The sequence below is a fragment of the Hemicordylus capensis genome, chromosome 4 (assembly GCF_027244095.1).
Source record: "Hemicordylus capensis ecotype Gifberg chromosome 4, rHemCap1.1.pri, whole genome shotgun sequence".
Classification (NCBI taxonomy): Eukaryota; Metazoa; Chordata; class Lepidosauria; order Squamata; family Cordylidae; genus Hemicordylus; species Hemicordylus capensis.
The window spans coordinates 277,822,766-277,843,254 of NC_069660.1; the positions used below are offsets into that span (position 1 = coordinate 277,822,766).

General features: G+C 42.5%; 1 protein-coding gene across 2 annotated transcripts in view; it reads left to right on the forward strand.

Moving 5' to 3' along the window:
* The window catches only part of ATP6V0D2 (ATPase H+ transporting V0 subunit d2), a 34,660-nt gene extending 21,682 nt beyond the window's left edge, over positions 1–12,978 (forward strand). The window contains exons 3-8 of one of the 2 annotated variants that reach the window (XM_053313431.1): positions 1,173–1,351; positions 2,701–2,780; positions 3,360–3,437; positions 5,993–6,169; positions 7,475–7,552; positions 10,226–12,978. In XM_053313431.1, the coding sequence (XP_053169406.1) occupies positions 1,173–1,351; positions 2,701–2,780; positions 3,360–3,437; positions 5,993–6,169; positions 7,475–7,552; positions 10,226–10,387 (754 nt within the window). In that variant the 3' untranslated portion in view covers positions 10,388–12,978. The remainder of the gene's footprint in view (positions 1–1,172; positions 1,352–2,700; positions 2,781–3,359; positions 3,438–5,992; positions 6,170–7,474; positions 7,553–10,225) is intronic. The other variant, XM_053313432.1, reaches the window with a different exon arrangement.
* Positions 12,979–20,489: the final 7,511 nt, after the last annotated feature.

Consider the following 20,489-nt stretch of genomic DNA (forward strand, 5'->3'; position numbering starts at 1 on the left):
AAAACAAACAAATGGAGGGAACAGGATCACAAACAGTTGACCTCCTCATATTCATAATAAGGATAGAAAAGCACCCCCCGCCACATGTACAACACATCCAATGCAATCCAATGCAATCCAATCCATAGATACATACATACATATACATGTCCAGTTCCTGGCATCTCTAAATAGAACTGGGAAGGGCATCATCTGAAGCTCTGGAGCAAAGCAATGTTTGGCGATGAACCAATAGGCCACATTCGCACATAATGTGGAACTGCAGTTGAATAGGCCTGCGGTTCCATGGATGTTATATACAAATGCAAGGAACCACAGTCAGGTGCAGCAACAAAATGGAAGGTTCAGGACTGAAACTAAAATCTGAACCCTCGGGTTGTAGTGAATTCCATTGCTGCAAACCAAGTTTCCAGGAAGCCTGCAGTATGTCTGAATTCGGAACTGCGGGCTACTTGCCCTGGAACTGGAGTTGAGGGGAAAAGCTCCTCCCTCAACTCCGGCGTGATTGGCTGTGCAGGCTGTCCTTCTGTAAAGCCCACACAGCCAGCTCCCCCACCTCTCTGCAGCCTTGGTGACTACAGAGAGGCTGCTCTCCTGAACATCCAAATGTGAACGGGAGAACGGTGGGAGGGAGGGCTTGCAACCTTGAGTCCATTGGACCTGAGGTTCTGTGTTACATGCAAATGTGGCTGGAGTCTGAGTCAATATAAGGCAGCTTTCTATATTCATGAACATGTTCATAATGAATGCTTGGAAGTTGGGCATGTCTGATCTTTCTTCCGCCATACAATCTTTCATATAATATATGAACAGTCTGCATGCATATAAGAATCACATTTTCTACCTGAGGTGAGAATCAGTCCTAACACTCCTGGGAAATGGGTATTAAATTCTCAGTTACTTTTGCATTTGATTTCAGTTCTGTCTAGCCTATCCAAGATCTTTTCACGCAAGTCTGATTTTAATTAGGTTTTGTCTAATGTAGCATTATCTTGAAAAGGATCCCTCATTTGCATATTACCACAGCTGAGAGAGGAAATCCAAGTCACTGTACAGTTGTATTTAACTTTCACATTGGACTAGGAGTCTTGGTTATTTGGCTTTCTAAAAGCATTCCCACCCACCCCCAGAAAGCAAGTTAACTGTTGGCTGATATTGTTTTCTTGCATTAGATACAGCTACATGATTGACAATGTGATTCTGCTCATTACTGGCACGTTGCGTCAGCGACCCATAGAGGAAATGGTTCTTAAGTGCCATCCTTTGGGCAACTTTGAGCAAATGGAAGCTGTCAGCATTGCTCCCAACCCCGCAGAGTTATTCAATGCAATCTTAGTGGACACGCCATTAGGTATGTTTGTTTGCAGTCTCATATGAGTACACCAGGACTTTATGGATAAGTTGGTTTCCTAACATGGCAGCACTTCTTATTCCTCTGCACCAGGTCTGCAGAACTTATAGCCCTCCAAGATGAATACAGACAGCTATTATGTATAGTGACCTCTGAGTGCAAGACAGCTCCCATTTTTTCAGTCCCAGGCTGGCAGCAAAAAAACAGGGGCCGCCGCATACAGACAGTGGGTTGCATTAGGTATAGTGCCAGGCTGCACAGCTTCAGCCCTTCAACTGCTTTTGGACTACAGCTCTCATCATACCCAGCCACAGTGGCCAATAGTGAGTTATGATGGGAGTTGTAGACCAACATCTGCCAGAAAGCCAAAGTTGTACAGCCCTGGTCTAGTGGATCATAAGATGTGCTGACCTGCTCTGTATAAATACAATGTTATAACTGCATGCTAACTAATGGGAAATGGCTTGAGTACAAAGCCAGAGGTTGCCAGTTTGAATCCCCGCTGGTATGTTTCCCAGATTGGGAAACACCTATATCAGGCAGCAGCGATATAGGAAGATGCTGAAAGGCATCATCTCACACTGCATGGAAGGAGGCAAATGGTAAACCCCTCCTGTATTCTACTGCACAGAAGAAGGAATGGTAAACCCCTCCTGTATTCTACCAAAGACAACCACAGGGCTCTGTGGGCGCCAGGAGTTGACACCGACTTGACGGAACACTTTACCTTTTAATAGGAGGGACTGTCGCTCAGTGGTGGAGTACATATTTTGCATGCAGAAGGTCCCAGGTTCAGTCCTTGGCATTTCTAGGGAAGCTGGGAAAGATCCCTGTCTAAAACTCTGGGCAGTTGCTGTCAGTCAGTGTAAATCAGGGCTACACAACTTGGCCAACCAGCTGTTTTTGGATTACAACTCCCATCATCCCCAGTCACAGTGACCAATAGTTGGGGATAATGGGGAGTGTAGTCCAACATCCTCAGTAGGGCCTAAGTTGTGCAGCCCATGTGTAGACTAATGAACTAATCTGACTTAGTATAAGGCAATCTCATGAAGGTGCTCATGAAGAGTAAGTAAGTGAGCCCTAGGAAGAACAAATATTGGCTGGGTTCACACATAATGTGGCACTTCCGGTTTTTATGGGGTGCCACAACCCTGTCGAATTAAAAACAACAACACAGGCATTTGTAAAAAATATTTCTTTCCTCCTCCTTTCCATATTATGCTTTGCAGAATAGTAGAAATCTTTCGACATTGGCCATTCGTCCCAAAATGTGTGAGAACTGATATATGGACTACTTATGCCTATTTTTGATTGGCTTTGTAATTTAAGCATGTCTTTTTTTCCAGCTGACTTCTTTCAAGACTGCATATCTGAAAATGACCTTGATGAAATGAATATTGAGATTATGCGCAACAAGCTATACAAGGTAAACACTAGCTGTGAAAGTTAAAGTACGGTAATATGCGTGATTTATCACTGTTACAATAAATGGAAGATTTATGATTGGTATTAATAGCATGTGGATTGTGCTCAGTGTTGATGAAGCAAAGTCTGCATGCAACAGGAAATAGCAAGAAGCAAATGCAGAAGTGGCTTGCCCTTCTACCTGATGCCATCTGTAACCTGTACAGCTGCTCGAAGAACTGGGTGGGGAAGGGGCATTATATTAACTTTCTTCCAGCAAACAACAAATATGAAGTTGTGAATATCCACCCACCCATGCCCACTGCCCCACATACACCCACACTCTCTCTAAGTTAAATCCCTGCTGCTGTTTACTGGACATATGTCAAAGAAGATTTGCATTTTATTTTATTTACTCACTTTATATACCACCCGTCCTAAAATGGCTCAGGATGGTTTACACTAAAATTAAAAAAACCAAACATAATAATTAAAATAAAAAACCAATTAAAAGCAGATTAAAATTACAATTAGAACTAGATAACATGAAAACTAGAGATTTTTTATATTTTTTGTTTCATTTTTCTCTCCTACTCTTTAGTCTTATCTTGAGGCATTCCATACATTCTGCAGAAATCAAGGTGGTACAACAGCAGAGACAATGTGCCCTCTTTTAGAGGTAAGAGAATGTAGTCCCTATTTATCAGATGCAATGTTTATCCCTGCTTATTATACACAGTTACCAAAAAAGATAACACTTGCGAGGAGTCTGTTGTGCCTTAAGCAGTTGTGTGGTTAGTGCACTTGATGTTGTGGTAGATAGATAGATAGATAGATAGATAGATAGATAGATAGATAGATAGATAGATAGATAGATAGATCATAGTCCTTCAGTAGCTACTGTTTGCTCTCTGCTACCTGCCTAAACCTTCAGATGGGAAAATCTGAACTTGTTGGACCTCCTCCTTCTACAGGTGCAATTCAAGAACCGCCAACCATATCCCCAGAGCAGATGGATTATGCATTTTTCGAAAAGAGTTTTCAGTTTCTTTAGCTATAATTCAGCGGTTTCACTAAGACTGTTACTTACATGCATCCTAACACTAAACCCACATAGAATGCGTTGAGAAAAACCACCCATGCCTCAGTCACATGGTAATAAGCTTCACATAGCAACATCTTTCCTATTATGGGCTGATGGCAGGGCAGCCCTTCCATAAGAAGTTGTCTCTGTTGCAGGGAAGGAGGCAGGGGGCAGCAAGGGGCAGCCCCCCATCATCTCCTGGCAATTCACTTTCATAAAGAAAATATCAGCCAACTATCCTAGGCCATTAACAAGTGGGCTACCCGACAAAGGAATGACCGGTCAGTGGTATACAATGATACCCCCTGTCAGTTCTCCTGTGCTTTTGGGAGTAAGCTTTTAGTTCAGGGCTTCCCAGCCTTGTATCTCCAGATGTTAGACTCCAGTGATCCCCAGCCACAAAGACTTTGGCTCAACATCTAGGGACTCAACATGGGGGAACCTGACTCTAGCTGAAGTGAAAGTGTTAAGATACCATTTTATTGCTGCTTCCATTATAAGCACAAAGCAATCTTATGTTTGTTTAAAGTAAAGGTAAAGTCTGCCGTCAAGTCAGTGACGACTCTTGGTGCCCTCAGAGCCCCATGGTTTTCTTTGGTAGAATACAGGAGGGGTTTACCATTGCCATCTCCCGCGCAGTATGAGATGGTGCCTTTCAGCATCTTTCTATATTGCTGCTACCCAATATAGTACCAGCGGGGATTTGAACCAGCAACCTTCTGCTTGTTAGTCAAGAATTTCCCTGCTGTGCCACTTAAGGTGGTTAACTAAGCTTTATTCAGAAACAGCTCAATTTTTCACCTTCTTCTTTCCCTCCCTTTCATTTCTGACTCCATCCACCACCCCCACACTCTCTACAGGATCTCCACAGGGACAGACTTCCAATGAACAAAACATGAAAGATGACTAGATAGAATACAACAGATACCATAGCAAATGTCAAGGAGCCCTAAAGTGCAGCTTCGGTCCCACACGTGGCCAAAGCAACAAGGGCTCGGGACATTCCTGAAATGGGGCATGTAGGTCTGGCTGCACAATAAAGTGAGGCCTGCACTTCTACTTGTATCTCCAATGTAAAATAATGTTGCTGTTCACTCCAGTTCCTGGTGGAGGCAAAATTGCACTGAGGCATGGAAAAGGCCTTTTTAAGCCTCCGAGAGACCTGGGAGCAAAATATTCATCTCCCGCACGCCTCTTTTCTCTGGTTGACATACTGTATAATATTGCACATGTTTGTGTCATTAATGGTATACTGTAAAAACTTACTTTTAAATAAATGTAATAAGTTAATAAGAGATCCAACGCCTATTTATACAGATACAGGATCCATTCGCAATATTTTTTCTGGTCTGAGGTAAATGCTTATAGTGTAATGTTTGTGCAGTTACTCAAGCACAAAAATGGCATAAACAGAGTTACATGTATGCAGACTGTCACACAACTCAATTTGTGCAGTTTTTGCGCTTGCACAACAGAGCCCCTGTGCTCCTACACAAACGTTAGCATTCCACTGTGTGGAATTACACAGTATGTCAGCCACTGCAACCTGTGTCAATGTAACAACAATCCAAAAGATTGAAATAACTCTTAATCCTGCAGTTATGTATTTTAGCGGATTACTTTTACTGCCTTGAATAAAAAGGATTGATCTGATCATTTCAAATACTGAGCCATACATGGATGGGGCCTCCTCCGTGTGTGGAACGTGTGCAGCTGCTGCCTTGCCCTGTCCCTTAAAAAGACCCTGGGAATGGAGGATGGTACATTACTGTGGCACAAACCAGCATGACATACTTTGGCCTTCAGTGGTGTTTCACTTGCCCCAAAGCTTTGGCTACCACTATACCATTCTGATGTCTGCCATTTTGAAGGCATTTTGATCTATCTCTGATTAGCAGGAAATAATATGAATTCCCAACTCGACTGGAAATGTGTTTGCTTAACCTTTATAATAGATAGATAGATAGATAGATTTTTAAGAAAATGACATTGCAGCTTCTTTCCAGAATCATGACAAAGGAGCAGAAATGTGAATTGCCTTAGAAATGTGAATTTCAGTGGAATTATTACAAAGAAATACTATGCTTAATAGCACACTTCTCCAAACAATTCTTAATTATTGGAACTGTAATTTGTTTTCTTGTATTGAGTTTGAAGCGGACAGACGTGCCTTTATAATCACCATTAATTCATTTGGCACTGAACTAAGTAAAGAAGACCGACAGAAGCTGTATCCAACATGTGGGAAGCTGTATCCAGAAGGCTTAAATATGCTTGCCAATGCAGAGGATTACGAGCAAGTGAAGGGCGTGGCAGAGTACTATGCTGTATGTAAATACAAAAATTGTTCTTGACAAAAGCATACTGTGTCTACAACATTCCTTGGCATGTTCTGCCAAAGAAAGAACATTAAGTATTTGTTCAGTCTCATTCTAAACATAGTAAAATAAATAGAGCCCTGATTCTCAATGTACCTTACCAGAAGCCCATGGGGCAGTTGGCAACAGAGGAGTCGGTGTCTCCATCCTGTCCAGTTCTGTGGGGGTTTTGATTGGATGTGACCAACAACTTTCCCTGTTCTAACACACTGACTGCTCACTCTTTGCAATGCAGCCAGTGCCCGAGGGGAATGGAGCCCACTGCCTGAAACCTTATGCCGCCATCTTGGTTATCCCTTGTTGAGGAGTCATGTCATGAGGGAAGCAGCACCTTCTCTTTCTGACTTTGCTGAGTCCCATGTCAAGTGGGAATGTGCTTCAAATTCCCTTTTTGTGAGCAGCATCCTTGGAGCACTATCTTTGGGGATCTAAAGCCATGCTGAGTGCCAACATAGCCTTGCTCTTAGGTGAAAGTGAGCAGTGCCAACTCAGCAAGATGTTGAACATTCATGACTGGGTCAGGTTGAGTTAAGAAGGCTAAACAGACAACATTGTGTATAGTGGCACCCAAGAAAAGAGCATCAGTGCTCTCCGTGAAGAGTGCCATAATCATGAGGTTACATTTTCTGTCATTCTTGGTTGCTCATTATTTTAAATGACATCCAAACATGTTACATAGGAACATAGGAAGCTGGCTTATACTGAGACAGACCATTGGTCCATCTAGCTCAGTATTGTCTCTATATAGACGGGCAGCGACTTCTCCCAGCCCTACCTGAAGATGCCAGGAGGGAACTTGGAACCTTCTGCATGCTCTTCCCAGAGCAACCCCATCTCCTAAGGGGAATATCTTACAATGCTCACATGTAGTCTCCTATTCAAATGCAAACCAGGGAGCGCCCTGCTTAACAAAGGCGACAATTCATGCTTGCTACCACAAGATAAAGAGTATAAATAAAGATACAGCCGCAGATAAAACAATATAAGATTTCAAAAAATGAATGTTATGTGGCTGCTTCACTAAGTGGGGTTGCATTGCCAGGCACCTCATGGTGGTTTTACCATGTAAGAGTAATGCCTATACATTCACCCTGAGAAATGTGTTAGCGAGGAGAGGTGGAAGAAAAAGCAGGCTGGGAATTCATTAACCAGATATCCCAGAGTTCTGGATTTTGCAAAAAAAGTTACTTGTAAACAAAAAGAAACAGTATGTGTAGGTTAAGCAAAGCCATTGGTGACTGTTTGTACTTTCAGGAATACAGGGCTTGCTTTGAAGGGCTAGGAGGCAGCACAGGAGAAAGAACATTAGAAGATGCATTTTTTGAACTTGAGGTAAGATGCTCTTTCTCCGTCTCAGAACTCTGTCTTCACTACATTCCTTTAACTATTTCTGTCAGTTGTGACAGAATGTAGTGGTGGGTTTTCAGGAGCGGGCACTGTTTGCTCTGAATAAAGGGTCAACATCTGATTAAAGCATAAGGAAACCACAATGTGCTAAAAGACTGTCACTTTCTGGAGAAGCTAACAAACATAGAACCATTGTACACATGGGCATAAAGAAACAAACCTTGTTCTTGGAGTCGGCCAAATTGCTAGGGAGTACATAAGGACATAGGAAGCTGCCATATACTGAGTCAGACCATTGTTCAATATAGCTCAGTATTGTCTACTCTGACTGGAAGCGGCTTTTCCAAGGTTGCAGGCAGGAGTCTATCTCAGTCCTATCTTGGAAATGGCAGAGAGGGAACTTGGAACCTTCTGCATGCAAACATGCAGGTGCTCTTTCCAAATCGGCCCCATCCCCTAAGGGGAATATCTTACAGTGCTCACACATATAGTCTCCCTTTCAAATGCAAACCAGGGCAGACCCTGCTTAGCGAAGGTGGCAATTCATGCTTGGGTGACCACACACAGCCCTACTCCTGTGCTCTGTAGCCATTTCTTGACTAGAAATGCATCATGGATATGCCGCCACTGACAGACTTGCTGGCCATTGATGATGAAGACCCTCCCCAGGGCTGCACAACTTTGGTCCTCCACCTGTTCTTGGACTACAATTTTAATTGCCCCCAACCAGAATGCCAATGGTTAGGGATTATGGGAGTCGCAGTCCAACATCTGCAGGAAGGCCCAAGTTCCCTTTGCTCCCTTTATTTAAGTCATGAACTGTGTGTGTGAAAGAAGAAATCTCAATTTGTGTGCATGTGTTTCTTTTGTGTGTGTCTGTGTTTGTGTGTAAGAGTTTTACACTTTAAAAGGGAAGAAAAAATGCTCTAACAAAATTGATCTGGTTTTGGGTTTTTTTCTTGAGAATACTAAAGACTGCATATAGCTCTAATCTGGTCTCGGGGTGTGTGTGTGTGGGGGGGGAGGTTTCTCTCCTCCATCCCCACTGAAAATATTTATATGCTGCTTTTTTTTAGCAACAAAGTTCTTAAAATGGCTTCAATAGCAAAATAAGAGAAAATGGTTTTCTCAACATGCTTCCCCTTACAACCATTACTATTTTATTTTGCTTTGTGCTTTTAACAGTAGTTCACATAAAAATACCTTAATTATTGTCTTTTTAATAAGTTTGTAATGGACTAAAATGCTTTGAGCATTTCTGCAGTGCTACACATATTTTCTTGATGCCCATTAAAAGACTGTTTCAAAGGAAAAAACGAAAATATAACACCCCCTTTGATGGGTTGAAGTGGTGAGGCAAGAGGGATGAATTGACGAAGAGCTGGGGGAAGGGGGAGGGAGCTGCGGCTTGATATTCTTGTTTGTTTGTTTGTTTATATTTAACAAACAAATGGTAAACACAAAGAATTTCAGTGCATTATTGTACCAGTTTTGCTGAATCATGCCCATTTTTCTTCATGGTATTCCTGCTTTTGTGGCAGAAGCACTTGTATGCTTCACAAAGTGTGTTTTACTGTCAGTTTAAAGATAGGAGCAACTATCATATCTGGGTTTCTCTCCAATATATTCAACTAGTAAGTGAGGCCTGCTATTTTGGCAGGTCATTTTGCATAGACTGCACAGATAGAGGACTTAAATATAGGTAGTAGATTTAAAAAAATAATCTGCTTGCAAAGGGGAAGTAAAAGAACAGTTTGAAATTTGTAGGATTCAACTTCAAATACTGTTCATTTTATTGAATAATCACTATATATGGTAAATGTGAATCTGAGAAAGATCTGCTTCTTTGGGGGCATGATGTGATTTGGGAATTACCCATATGATTGAGTGGTGAACATCTGTTGAGAACAATGACAGTTAAAATCTGCTAGTTATCTTGAGGATTTCTTCTTTAAAAATACATGCAAAATATTATTTAAACCTCCCCCCCGCCCCAGCATATTCTGGTATAAAAGTGTAAAGTAGTTCATTCAGCTAATTTCAGTGGCATGATTGTTCATTCTAAATTTGTTATCTGTAGGTCATTAGGAAGTATGACTGCATTATCCACTAATTCTCCCAAATATATAATGGATTGTTTAACTATAACCTACACTCGGTGGCCTCCAACTTTGAGTTAAGTGTTGGGAATACAAGCACCTTTCTTCAAATGAGATTTTTATTGCAAGAGAATTTGATTTTGGAATTCAAGTTTGGAATGCAACTGTGTCAAATTGCATATGTTTGCATCTGTGTTTTAAATATTGGGCATGTTAGATTGAAATGTTAACCAGCCCCCACATGCTGATTCGCCCCCAGCCCCACACACCCCTAGGGACAGCCCTGGTTAGATGGGTGGTTTGGATTCTTGGTTGGATAGAACATTCAGGGTTTTTTACGGGAGAACACAATTTTTACTTCTCACCTTAACTATAGGCTCTTTGGTGCCTGCATAATTTTAACTGAGCCCCTCTAGACAAAACCAGTATCTCATTTACTGGTGCAGTGGTAAGATTTGTAAAGCTTGTTAGAATCCTCAAGAACAGAAGACATGAATGCCATTAACAGGTTTTTTTCTAATATAATATTTTATATTTCTTCTTATGCATTTTTCTTTAGGTGAAAATGAATGTGTTGGCATTCAATAACCAGTTCCATTTTGGAGTCTTCTACGCCTATGTAAAGTTGAAGGAACAAGAAAGCAGAAATGTTGTATGGATTGCTGAATGTATCGCCCAAAGACACAGGACAAAAATTAACAACTACATCCCTATTTTCTGAACTCGATGTTAAAGCCGTATGTTAGCAGTAGCATCTATTTCATACAATGAGTTCTTTATTAAATTCCTCGTGATGCGCATTAAAACTGGTCAGTTTGCACATTGCAGCCACAAAGGAGAGTCTGTTTTATATTGATCTATGTCAGGGCTGCACAACTTTGGTTCTCCAGCTGTTGTTGAAAGACTTCCATCATCCTCAGCCACAATGGCCAATAATGGGAGTTGTAGTCCCACAATAACAGGAGGGCCAAAGTTGTGCAGCCCTGACAGAAGCATAGGAAGCCACTGCTGGCATGGGTGAAACCCGCCAGCAGCAGCCCCAGTTGCCCTAGCCACACACCCTGTGTCTGGAATCAGACGTACAAGGCGTGGCCATATGTGGAAACGGGGCCATGTGGTCCCATTTGCAAGGCACTTCAGCCAGCGCTCAGTTTCCAGCATGCCTGGGTTTCCAGCATGCCTGCCTCAAAAGGCAGAGAGATGTGTCCCTAGTCAGGCTGGGAACCCAGCACTGGCTGACACATCTCACAAATGGGGCCATGCAGTTCGGCCTGCACTAGGTTCTGTGCCAGGCTGGAAGCGGATGTCTCTGCCTTTCAAGGCAGGGAAAGGTGCTCCCAGGCATGCGGAAAACCCAGTGCAGGCTGAAGTGCCTTGTGAATGAGAGTGGGCAGCCCTGTTTCTGCATATGGCTACGCCTACTGTGTCTGACATCAGACTCAGGGGGTGGACTGGGCAGCTCCACAGGGAGTGGTGGCTGGGTTCTCTGTCCACACAATGGTGCCTCCACCCCTGAGCCTTGATCTATATAGTGACTCTTACCATGTGGCTAGCTGTTCATGTGAAGTGGCTCACCCATCAATATCTGGAGGAAGCTGTCTGGGAAAGTTCTACAAAGTTGCTCCTTGTGAGGAACCCTGAAATTCCTCTTCAGATTTCATTTTGGAGAAATTTTGGTTCCAACATTCCTTGTGAATTAGACCATCTTCAGAAACTGTCAAATTTTCTTCCAAAAAATTGCAGGACTCCTGTTATGCTCATAATGAACATGTGTTAGGATCTGCTCTGTGGGGCAAGTTTATGCCAACTTGCGATGGCTCTATTGTGCAAACTAGATTTATGACCACCTTTATGTACAGCATGTGACTATAAATCAAAAGTGAAATCGTAGGGAGATATGATATTTGATGGAATCATTCTATTATTAGCTTTCATTTTTGGACAAACAGCCTACTTGGACAAGATAATACTTATTTTAACTTTCTTAGTTTATTTGGTATCTTGTATAGAAAATGGCCTCAGTCCACCTATCCTTTTTCGTAGATTTAGGCAAAGATCTCTTCCAACTCTCCTCAATAGCTTTCCATGCTGTCAGTTGGAACAATAATGATCACCTGATGTAGAAGGGAAGGAGTGCTTGGATTCACATGTTGGCTCCCACATGTTAGTGGTCAGTCTGTGTTTGTGGATGTGAACCCAATCCCACATATACAGTGTGCTGAATGGGGGGATTTTCTCCTCTGCAGTGCTCTTCTGCATATCAAAGGGTGGAAGTACCAAAAAGGTGATCTGCATACATACTTGTTTTCATGTATTGCTGGATCAGGGCAAATATATATGTGTCACTTGTACAAAAGCTGGAATCTGGAAAATCTTCCTAATTAATTCAGAATTTTCCAGTCACTTCTATCCATAAATATGGTTAAGATATTTTCTTTATGACTGGTCTAGAAAGGGTAAATGGAGTTATAATTTGCAAATAGAGAAGGAATGTGAGCCTTCGAGGAAGAGAAAGCTCTCTTTTAAAGCTTTAGCATTTCATTTCATTGATTAAAGAACACTTCTCACATAACATATGCAGGATTTCAGTGAAATGTCAGGACTCTTATAATACCATACTTATGAATCATAAAGGCCAACAAAAAATTAAAAGAATGAAAGCAGTTCTGCTACCTGGCAATCACTTGTGCTTAAAAATACATTGTAATAGGAGACTGAGGAAGTTCTTCCTTAAAACTGTTTTGGTGGGAGATGTAACTTTGAAAAATGCAGTAAGCTGGTGAAACACTGAAGCAATTGTTTTCCAGAAAGTTGCTGTAACTCTGTTTGCTGCCTTTTACTCTAAGATGTTCTCAAATAAAGAAAATTGTCCAAAAAAAAAAAGCAATTATATGTATGTGCATGTTCATTAGAATGTGTAATCAAACTTCCTTGCTTTATTTTTAATGTCTTGTTTAATGAAGTAACTTCAGGTCCTGGCCTTTTCCATGAATACAAACTCTGGTTTGCTTCTACTGTATAAGAGGGAAGGAAGAGGCTCAAGGTATCTATTTTTAACATTTCCCGTACTGGTTTGCTAAGTAATGTGAAGGATTTACTTTAATGACATAATAACGTTTTCATAAAATGAAACTGTAGCAAGGAGAAAATGAAGTTTGACAACATGAATCAAAAGCTACAACTCAGCACAAATAACCACAATAGTCTTACAGTATGTATTAAACACTCATATATGTTCTACCTGTATAAGGAAAGGAAGTGTTGTGTCTCCAATATTTTATATTGGCTACAAAGGGAATAATGCTTCTTTTTTCACCCAGGAGAAAGGATTTGTGAGACCAATGCCCTCCACGCAGTATGCCAGGCAATGGAGGCAGGAGAGATCCCCAGGAGTTAAAGGTATACTCCACCTTCTGCTCCCCCCACCTCAGCCTCCACCAACTGCCACTGACTTCTCTGATCCCTGCCCTGTTTAGGAAAAATACATCAAAGGACTTTCCAAGACAGGGCTGAGAGAGACTCCTGCCTTCAACCTGGGAGAAGCCTCTGCCAGACTGTGTAGACAATGCTGAACTAGATGGACCAATGGTCTGACTCGGAATAAGGCAGCTTCCTTCCCTATGATTATATTCCAAATAATGTTAAAATAAGACATTTAAGTTAAATTCATTCAGACTCCATTTGGTTCTATATCTCTTTCATTCTCCATCTATATATATAGTTCTCTAGGACATACCCGTCGCTAATCCCATGTGTGGCAGCTCCTGTGAGAGTTTGCAAGCAAGCTGCTGGGAGGGGGAGAGGAAAGTGGCTGCAGACAGAGGAAACAGTGGCGGTGGGGGAAAGAAAATGGTGGCTGGTGGAGGAAGAAAATGGTGGTGGCGGGGAAAAAAGAAAATGACTGCAGTGGCAGGAGAGAAAGCAGCGGTGGCAGCCGGGGGGGGGGGGCTGAGAACGGTGGGGGGGAGCCAAGAGGGAGGGGGAAGGAGGGCGGAGAACTAGAGGTGCAGATACCTTGTGCCCGGGCCAACTAGTTATGTTTATTTCTTCATCTTATTTCTTCATTCTTTTAATTTCTTTTTATTTCAGCCTCTGCTATCTGGGCAAAGAGTTAGCTTTTATATTTTGCAAGGGAGAGCAACTGCCCCATTCAATGTGGTGTAGCGTCCCTTCTAGGGGCTGTTGTGTTCTCGTGTGTGTGAGTGTGTGTGTTTTAAGACTGTGAGCCCTTTGGGGACAGAGAACCATATTATTATTTTTCTGTGTAAACCACTCTGAGAACTTTTTTTGTTGGGAAGTGGTATTTAAATAATAGTAATAGAAGTCATTAACAAGACCAAAAATGCTGGTGAGGCCAAGGGCAGTCGGGGAAGCAGGCTCCTGCCTACCTCCCCACACACATTCTCCTTACCCTTCAAGTCTCTGCTGCTCACCCAACACATGATTGGTGCCATGGCAAGTGGAAGGGCAGGGAGATGGAGGAGGAAGTCCTCCAGCATTCCTCAATGCACCACACCAGGAGCGCTGTGCATTGAGGGATCATTTCTCAGCCGGGTGCTCTTGCCACCTGGCTCTGTGTGTGCATGGGCTGCCTATAGCCCGCACACACACACAACCCCAAACCTGGGGATAAGAGTGCACTCACACCCTTAAACCCAGGTTAAAGCCTGGGGTAAATACCTGGGCTTGGGCCGAGGCAGCACCGGGATCAGGCTCAACCCCACTGCTTCACATGGGCAGCCAAGCCCAGGTTGGCTGCTCATGTGAACAGCCTCTTTGTCCGTCCTATTTCGTTTGTTCGTTCCCTCTCTCTCTCATTTGTTCAGAATTATTGTTTTCAAAGAGAACAAGGGAGGTTGCTGGATGTGAGAAAGAGAAGGAGAAGCAAAGTATATCTTAGGGCACTTCCAGATGAGGGGATATTCCACCGGAAAAGAGCAGTTGTTAGCTATCTCTGCTCTTTCCAAATGTTGCAGCCCCCTTTCACACCCAATCTTTGCCATTATAATTGGAGAGGTCAGATGAGGATGCACTATTATGCAATACCACCTGCTGGCCATTTGCAGGTAATCCATGACCGATTGAGACTGCTTTAAAAGTGATTTGACTTGCATCACAGATTTCTCACAAATGACCAGCAGGTGGCATTTCACATTAGTGCATCTTTTTCTCACCCCTCCATTTTTAATCACAAAGATTGGGCGCCAAAGGGGGCTGGGTCATCTGGAAAGAGTGTCGATAAACGCTAGCAGCTTTTGTTTTCCAGTGGAATATCGCCTCGTCTGAAAGTGCCCTTAGTCACTCCTACTTCACAAGGTTGTTGTGAGGATTAAAAGAACCACATAAACTATCCTGAGCTCCTTGGAGGAAGAGCAAAATATAAATGTATAAACAAATAAAAAATTACAAGATGGGTCCTACATCAGAAAGGCTTGGACTATTGCCTGAAAATACTACTTTTTCCAACTCTTTTCATTATAATCTCCATTATTTATGGACATCTTTTAAATGTAATGATCTCTAAATATAACTAGTCTAAGTGATCTGGATTTGTAGTTTCCTTAAGAGCATAAGAAATGCCTTGTCAAATCAGACCGAGATTCAACTCCTCTTAGCCCAAAATTCTTTGGAAGAATTCCAGCAACCAAGCACCAGGTGATCCACCAGGAATAGTCAATAGCTCACCTAGAGATTCTGGCCTATCTTTTGCCCAATCCTCCTTTAAACCACTCTTGATCTTTGAAGTCAGAAGAGTTACAGCAGTAAAAGGCAGAGTTTCAAAGCATGCTTTGAGGCTGGAGTTGGCCATGTAAATGGCTCTAAATACAAAGCCAGGCGCTTTCCCAGACAGCAGGCTTTACTGCAGGTTTTCTGTGAGGCTTTACTGAAAGTTAGAATTTGTCCAAAAACACAGACGCAAAACATGGATTTTTTTTAACCCCGGACATAAATTGGGCTAGGCGCTGAGGTGCAACTAAAGGCCTGAATTGTGTGTGAAATGCTCCCCAATATCTCACATGGACTTTGGCATGTATCCAGCCAATGTGCGAATGCACATCCTCCGTTCTGAGCTAAAAGCCCCATCTGGAAATGCTCCAGGACTAGTGAGGGTTAATTTACTTGGGATAAAAATGTGTGCATACAGTACTGATTTACATGACACATATGCATATAAATGTTTTTTTCTTCAAATGGGATTTAAATTGCCTGCCGCTATTGTCTCCCTCCTCCTATATAAAGCAAATATTCTTGTTTGTAATAGAGCAGAGCATCTCTTGAGTGCCCCCATCTCAAATAAAGTGCGGAATCATGTATTAAAAAGTAATTCTCTCCATGCTACATCCAACCATAATCCCCATGTATTGTAGATTCTACTGCTTAAGTCCATCAAATAAATCTCACATGCTACTTGGGTACAGAGCAGTAGCTCAGCTATTCTGGTTTAAGCTGCTGAAAGCCACCGTGGGTACATGCTGGGACAAAGCTTTCCACACAGAGGCGCTCTTACCCCTGGACTTCAGAGCCAAAGTCCAGGGCCTCCACACTGTTGGAAGTGAAGGACTCTACGCTGTCTCATGCCTCAATGACAGAGCGGGACAGACTAGTGAGTCAGAGGGCTAGAGGGATCAAGACATTGGTCATTCCTCCTCTCTACTGCTCTGACCAGGGGCGTATTTAGGGTAGGGCAGGCAGGGCACGTGCCCCGGGTACCTCTTGAAGGGGGCACCATTTTTTTAAATTAATTTTTTTTTTACACAATGGCCACCGAAATCAAAATGGTCACTGTGCATGCTCAAATGGCCTCTGTGAGGCCCTAGGCCATGCCAGGCCTTGCAGAGGCCATTTGAGCATGCATGGCAGCCATTTTGTTTTCAGCGGCCATATATATATACATATATATATATATTTTAAAAATGGCCACCGCACATGCTCAAATTGTCCCTGCAAAGCCCTAGAGGCTAGCGAGGGGAGGGGGAACCTTTTCAGACCCACCCCACAGCCTTTAGGAAGCCCCCAAAGGGGCTATAGGTATTTTTAAAAATTTAATATAATATAAGTCACTGTACACATATTCAGTTTGGCACTATGTACAATCAGGGCTTGTGAATAATGAGCTGAAGCTTATGAGCTAGGATTGTATTCATTTGCTCTTACTTTGCTTCTTGTGATAAGTGAGTCAAATGTGATGTCTTAATAATATGGCTATTAATGGTGAGTTTGTCTTTGAATCAGTGTGAAATCCTTAGTATTAAGGCCCACTGGGAGTTTCTTGCTCTTTCTCTCATTTTAACTGTCTTTCTGAAATACTAGAATATATTCCAAGCAGTGACACAGTTTACTCTGCATATCCTTTAATTATTTTCAGAGTATCTGGGAAAAGCCAAATTCGCCATTTATTTTTAAAACTTATGTAATAGTGATGCTACAATGCATAGTAGAGAATTAGACATTAATTTTCCAAGTACACCTCCACATAGTATTTGGGTATTTCATGAGCCCCACCATACTGAAATTTGTAGTTTTCCAGCGCTTTTTGGTCTGGCTACATCCACAACTAAATAGTTTTTGACAGATTAAAAGATTAACTAGCTTGACTTGTATTTTTGAGCTGATATGGTAAAGTTATCTGCAAGATGGGTGTTGGGTGTTTGGACAGGGGGAGCAATTTCAGTGCTTTCCCTAGGCGCTATTTTCCCTAGATACGCCTCTGGCTCTGACACTATCCCTTTGATATGTAGATTGCTACTCTCAGGGACATCCTATCCTTCCTTCCTGCCTCCCTTCTTCTCTTCCTTCCTCTTCTCCCTAACACACACGCTCACCTCTCTCTCTGCACCATGTGTGCAGAGATGCAGACAGCATCCAGCTAGCTAGCTAGATTAGAGATTCTATCTCTCCACTTTTCTATCTAGAATGGAGTTCTCCAATAAAAACTCCTTATATTGATTAGAAACTATGAACTGGCTCCAAGTTTCTTTTGCTCTCAGCAAACACACATGCCTGGGCAGACTCTGCTGTGTTTTGCCTCTGTGCACTCTGCTGTAATAGAAAGGTATCTCTTACCAGAGAGAACTCCCAACACACACACCCTGGAGGCCCCCAGATCCTCTTTAGTCTGTCCTGGGTGGTGTGGTTTGTGCCCTCAAGAACCTATGTGTTAAAAAATGATGCTTAACTTGCAATGGGGGTGAGGGTGGGGGACTCCAAAGGCCTTTAGGTCCCAACTACAAAATTGCCTAGATGCACCTCTGTTTCCACACTCCACCCAATTACCTGTGTAGCTGGACCACATTAATTCTATGCTGCTGGCTCCTACAGATACTGAGGGAGTGTGGGAAACTGCTCCAGTCTACCAGCAACCTGTTGGTGCTTTGCAAACATGTGGGGGCAAGGGGAGGATCCTTCTGGCATGGAAGTCTGGGAGTGGGTGTTGCCACACAGTGAGAAGATCTGGGCACTATGGGCTGTGCATGCTGCACAAGAACAGATTGGGCGTGGCACCATTAAAAGGGGGTGGCAGCTGGAGGGGTGCAAGAACCCCCAACCTAGGAGCAATGGTGTGAGCCATGGGTGGCCCCCAGGCAAAGGTGGCCAGCAAACATGTGTGCCCCTCAATCCCACTCAGTGGTACCTATGAATAACTCAATATGGTACCATATTTACCCTGAACAACTCAATATGGTACCATTTTTACCTGAATAGAAGATGACTCTGAATTTAAGATGACGCCCTTTAAAAGTACAGGTTAAATGTGGGTTATTTCTGTATTTGCCCAAAAGGAAGAGCACTCTGCATTTAAGATAACCCCTTGATTTCTAACACTTAGGAAATACTTAGTCTTGGATTCAGGTAAATATGGCAAGTCAGTAGCCCTATTCAGACAGTGTGTTGTACCTGCCTTCAGAATGTCTGTACACATGCAGATTTTTGTGTGTGAAGTACTACATCTATGTTCATTCAAAAAGTGAATCTGAGTCCAGGGCTCCTGAAATGCAGAATACAGACAGGAAGTGTACTGCTGTACCTATGATCAATATAATGTGTGGATAGCTGTGCCTGCATGCAAATCTGTGCATATTGTACACACATATTGTACATGTGCATATTGTACACAGATAGTACAAGTGTTGAACATAACATGTGAATAGGAATGTTGTGTCCCAATTTTTCAGATTGGGGGAAGGGTGGCTGAGAGATAGTGGACAAGGCTGAATAGGGTGTTTTCCTCTGCTTAATCCAGTACATGACTCGTGATATAGGCAGGTGCACCAGAAGGATCATTTCTGCCTAACATACCAGTATGCTATGAAGCTCTGAGCAGCTGGCCAAGGGAGATAATGTTTTCTTAGAATACCAGAGCCTGATGCTATCAGTTTCTTCTCATGAAGCTCTCCAGTGCAGTCACAGTGAGAAGAATCTGTAACAAGAAAAAGATTGCTGCACAAGATCATTATTCAAGAGTGTAAACTTGGGAAGGAAAACCTACTTGACAATTCCTGATAATTATCATAAGGGTTTCACGAGATGTTCTGATTCTCCCAGATCCTAGAGAGCTCTCTGAATAGATGTCAGGCCTCAGCTAAGTAAACATAGTTTTAAAGAATTCCTTGCAGCAAAGGGTTAAAATCTAAATAATGTAATCGTTCATATGGTCAAACTTCTTTAAACTCACTAGTCATTTTACCACCTAAAGGGGTAAAAGTCAGAGGCCAGCCATATTTCTGTCAGCAGCAGCTTTCTTTCAGACGCTAGCCTTGAGAATGTAACACACGCCGGTGGCTGTACATGGATGAGGCACTTATTTCTGTCCAGTAAAACAGGTTAACCTTTATGTCTATTTGTTGGAGAGTTCTGGAGTGTTCTTGCTTGTTCATACAGTCCTTGAGAGATTATAAGCCACTTCTCATCTAAGGCCTTTTAAAAACTTTTAGTGCTACCATTCTGTACTAATTATTCATTTGTAATTGCCCATGATCTAGATGTTTTCCCTCTAGGGTGCACTTCTCTTGCAGGAATATTTCGATTTCCCAGTATTTGAACCACAACATCATCACATCAAACTTTATTTCGGTCATCAACCATCAGAGAGTTACAACAGTTTCTCACTGAGAAAATACAATGTTTATCCAGATAGTGCCAAACTTTTTCATTGTGAGTGCTATATGGAATTTGGTTGCATAAATTCATTCAACAGCACACTTGCAAAAAATAAAACCCAAGACGGAATTGCACAGATGATAAAAATGGAGACTGGACCTCTCACCATTCTTCAGGAAGTGATGGGGGTGCCAATAATGGAGTTGATTACCTTGACAAGGAGCCTCTTTCAACACAAGGCCAGCCCCCCCCTCCCCAAAATCTACAGAAAAGCTCACACACAAGGTCAGAGAGGATGCCACAAACAACCTCCACTAAAAATGTCAGTGCAACTCTGGTGTGACAGTATTTTAATAAGCACCAGCTGCTTGCATTTTGTGACAAATTCCAAGGAAGTGGCAGATATTTTTTTAAGCCTGAGCAGACCCCAGTGTTAGCATCCAACAAAAGCTAACAGAAGAAAGTTCTCTTGCAGAAGTCCCATCAAAAGGGTACGTGCTGTGCAAGAACACTACAGGCCATGCTTATTAGAAGCCTCATCAGGTAGAGAAGAGAATATGGGTGTGCAGCATCATCCTGTGATTGGCTGGTGGTATAAAACCTCTGGATTGGTCAGGCCTGGTATAACTGGGGTTTGGATAACTTCATGGAGGAGAGGTCTATCAATGGCTACTAGTCAGAGGGCTGTGGGCCACCTCCAGCCTCAAAGGCAGGATGCCTTCAAG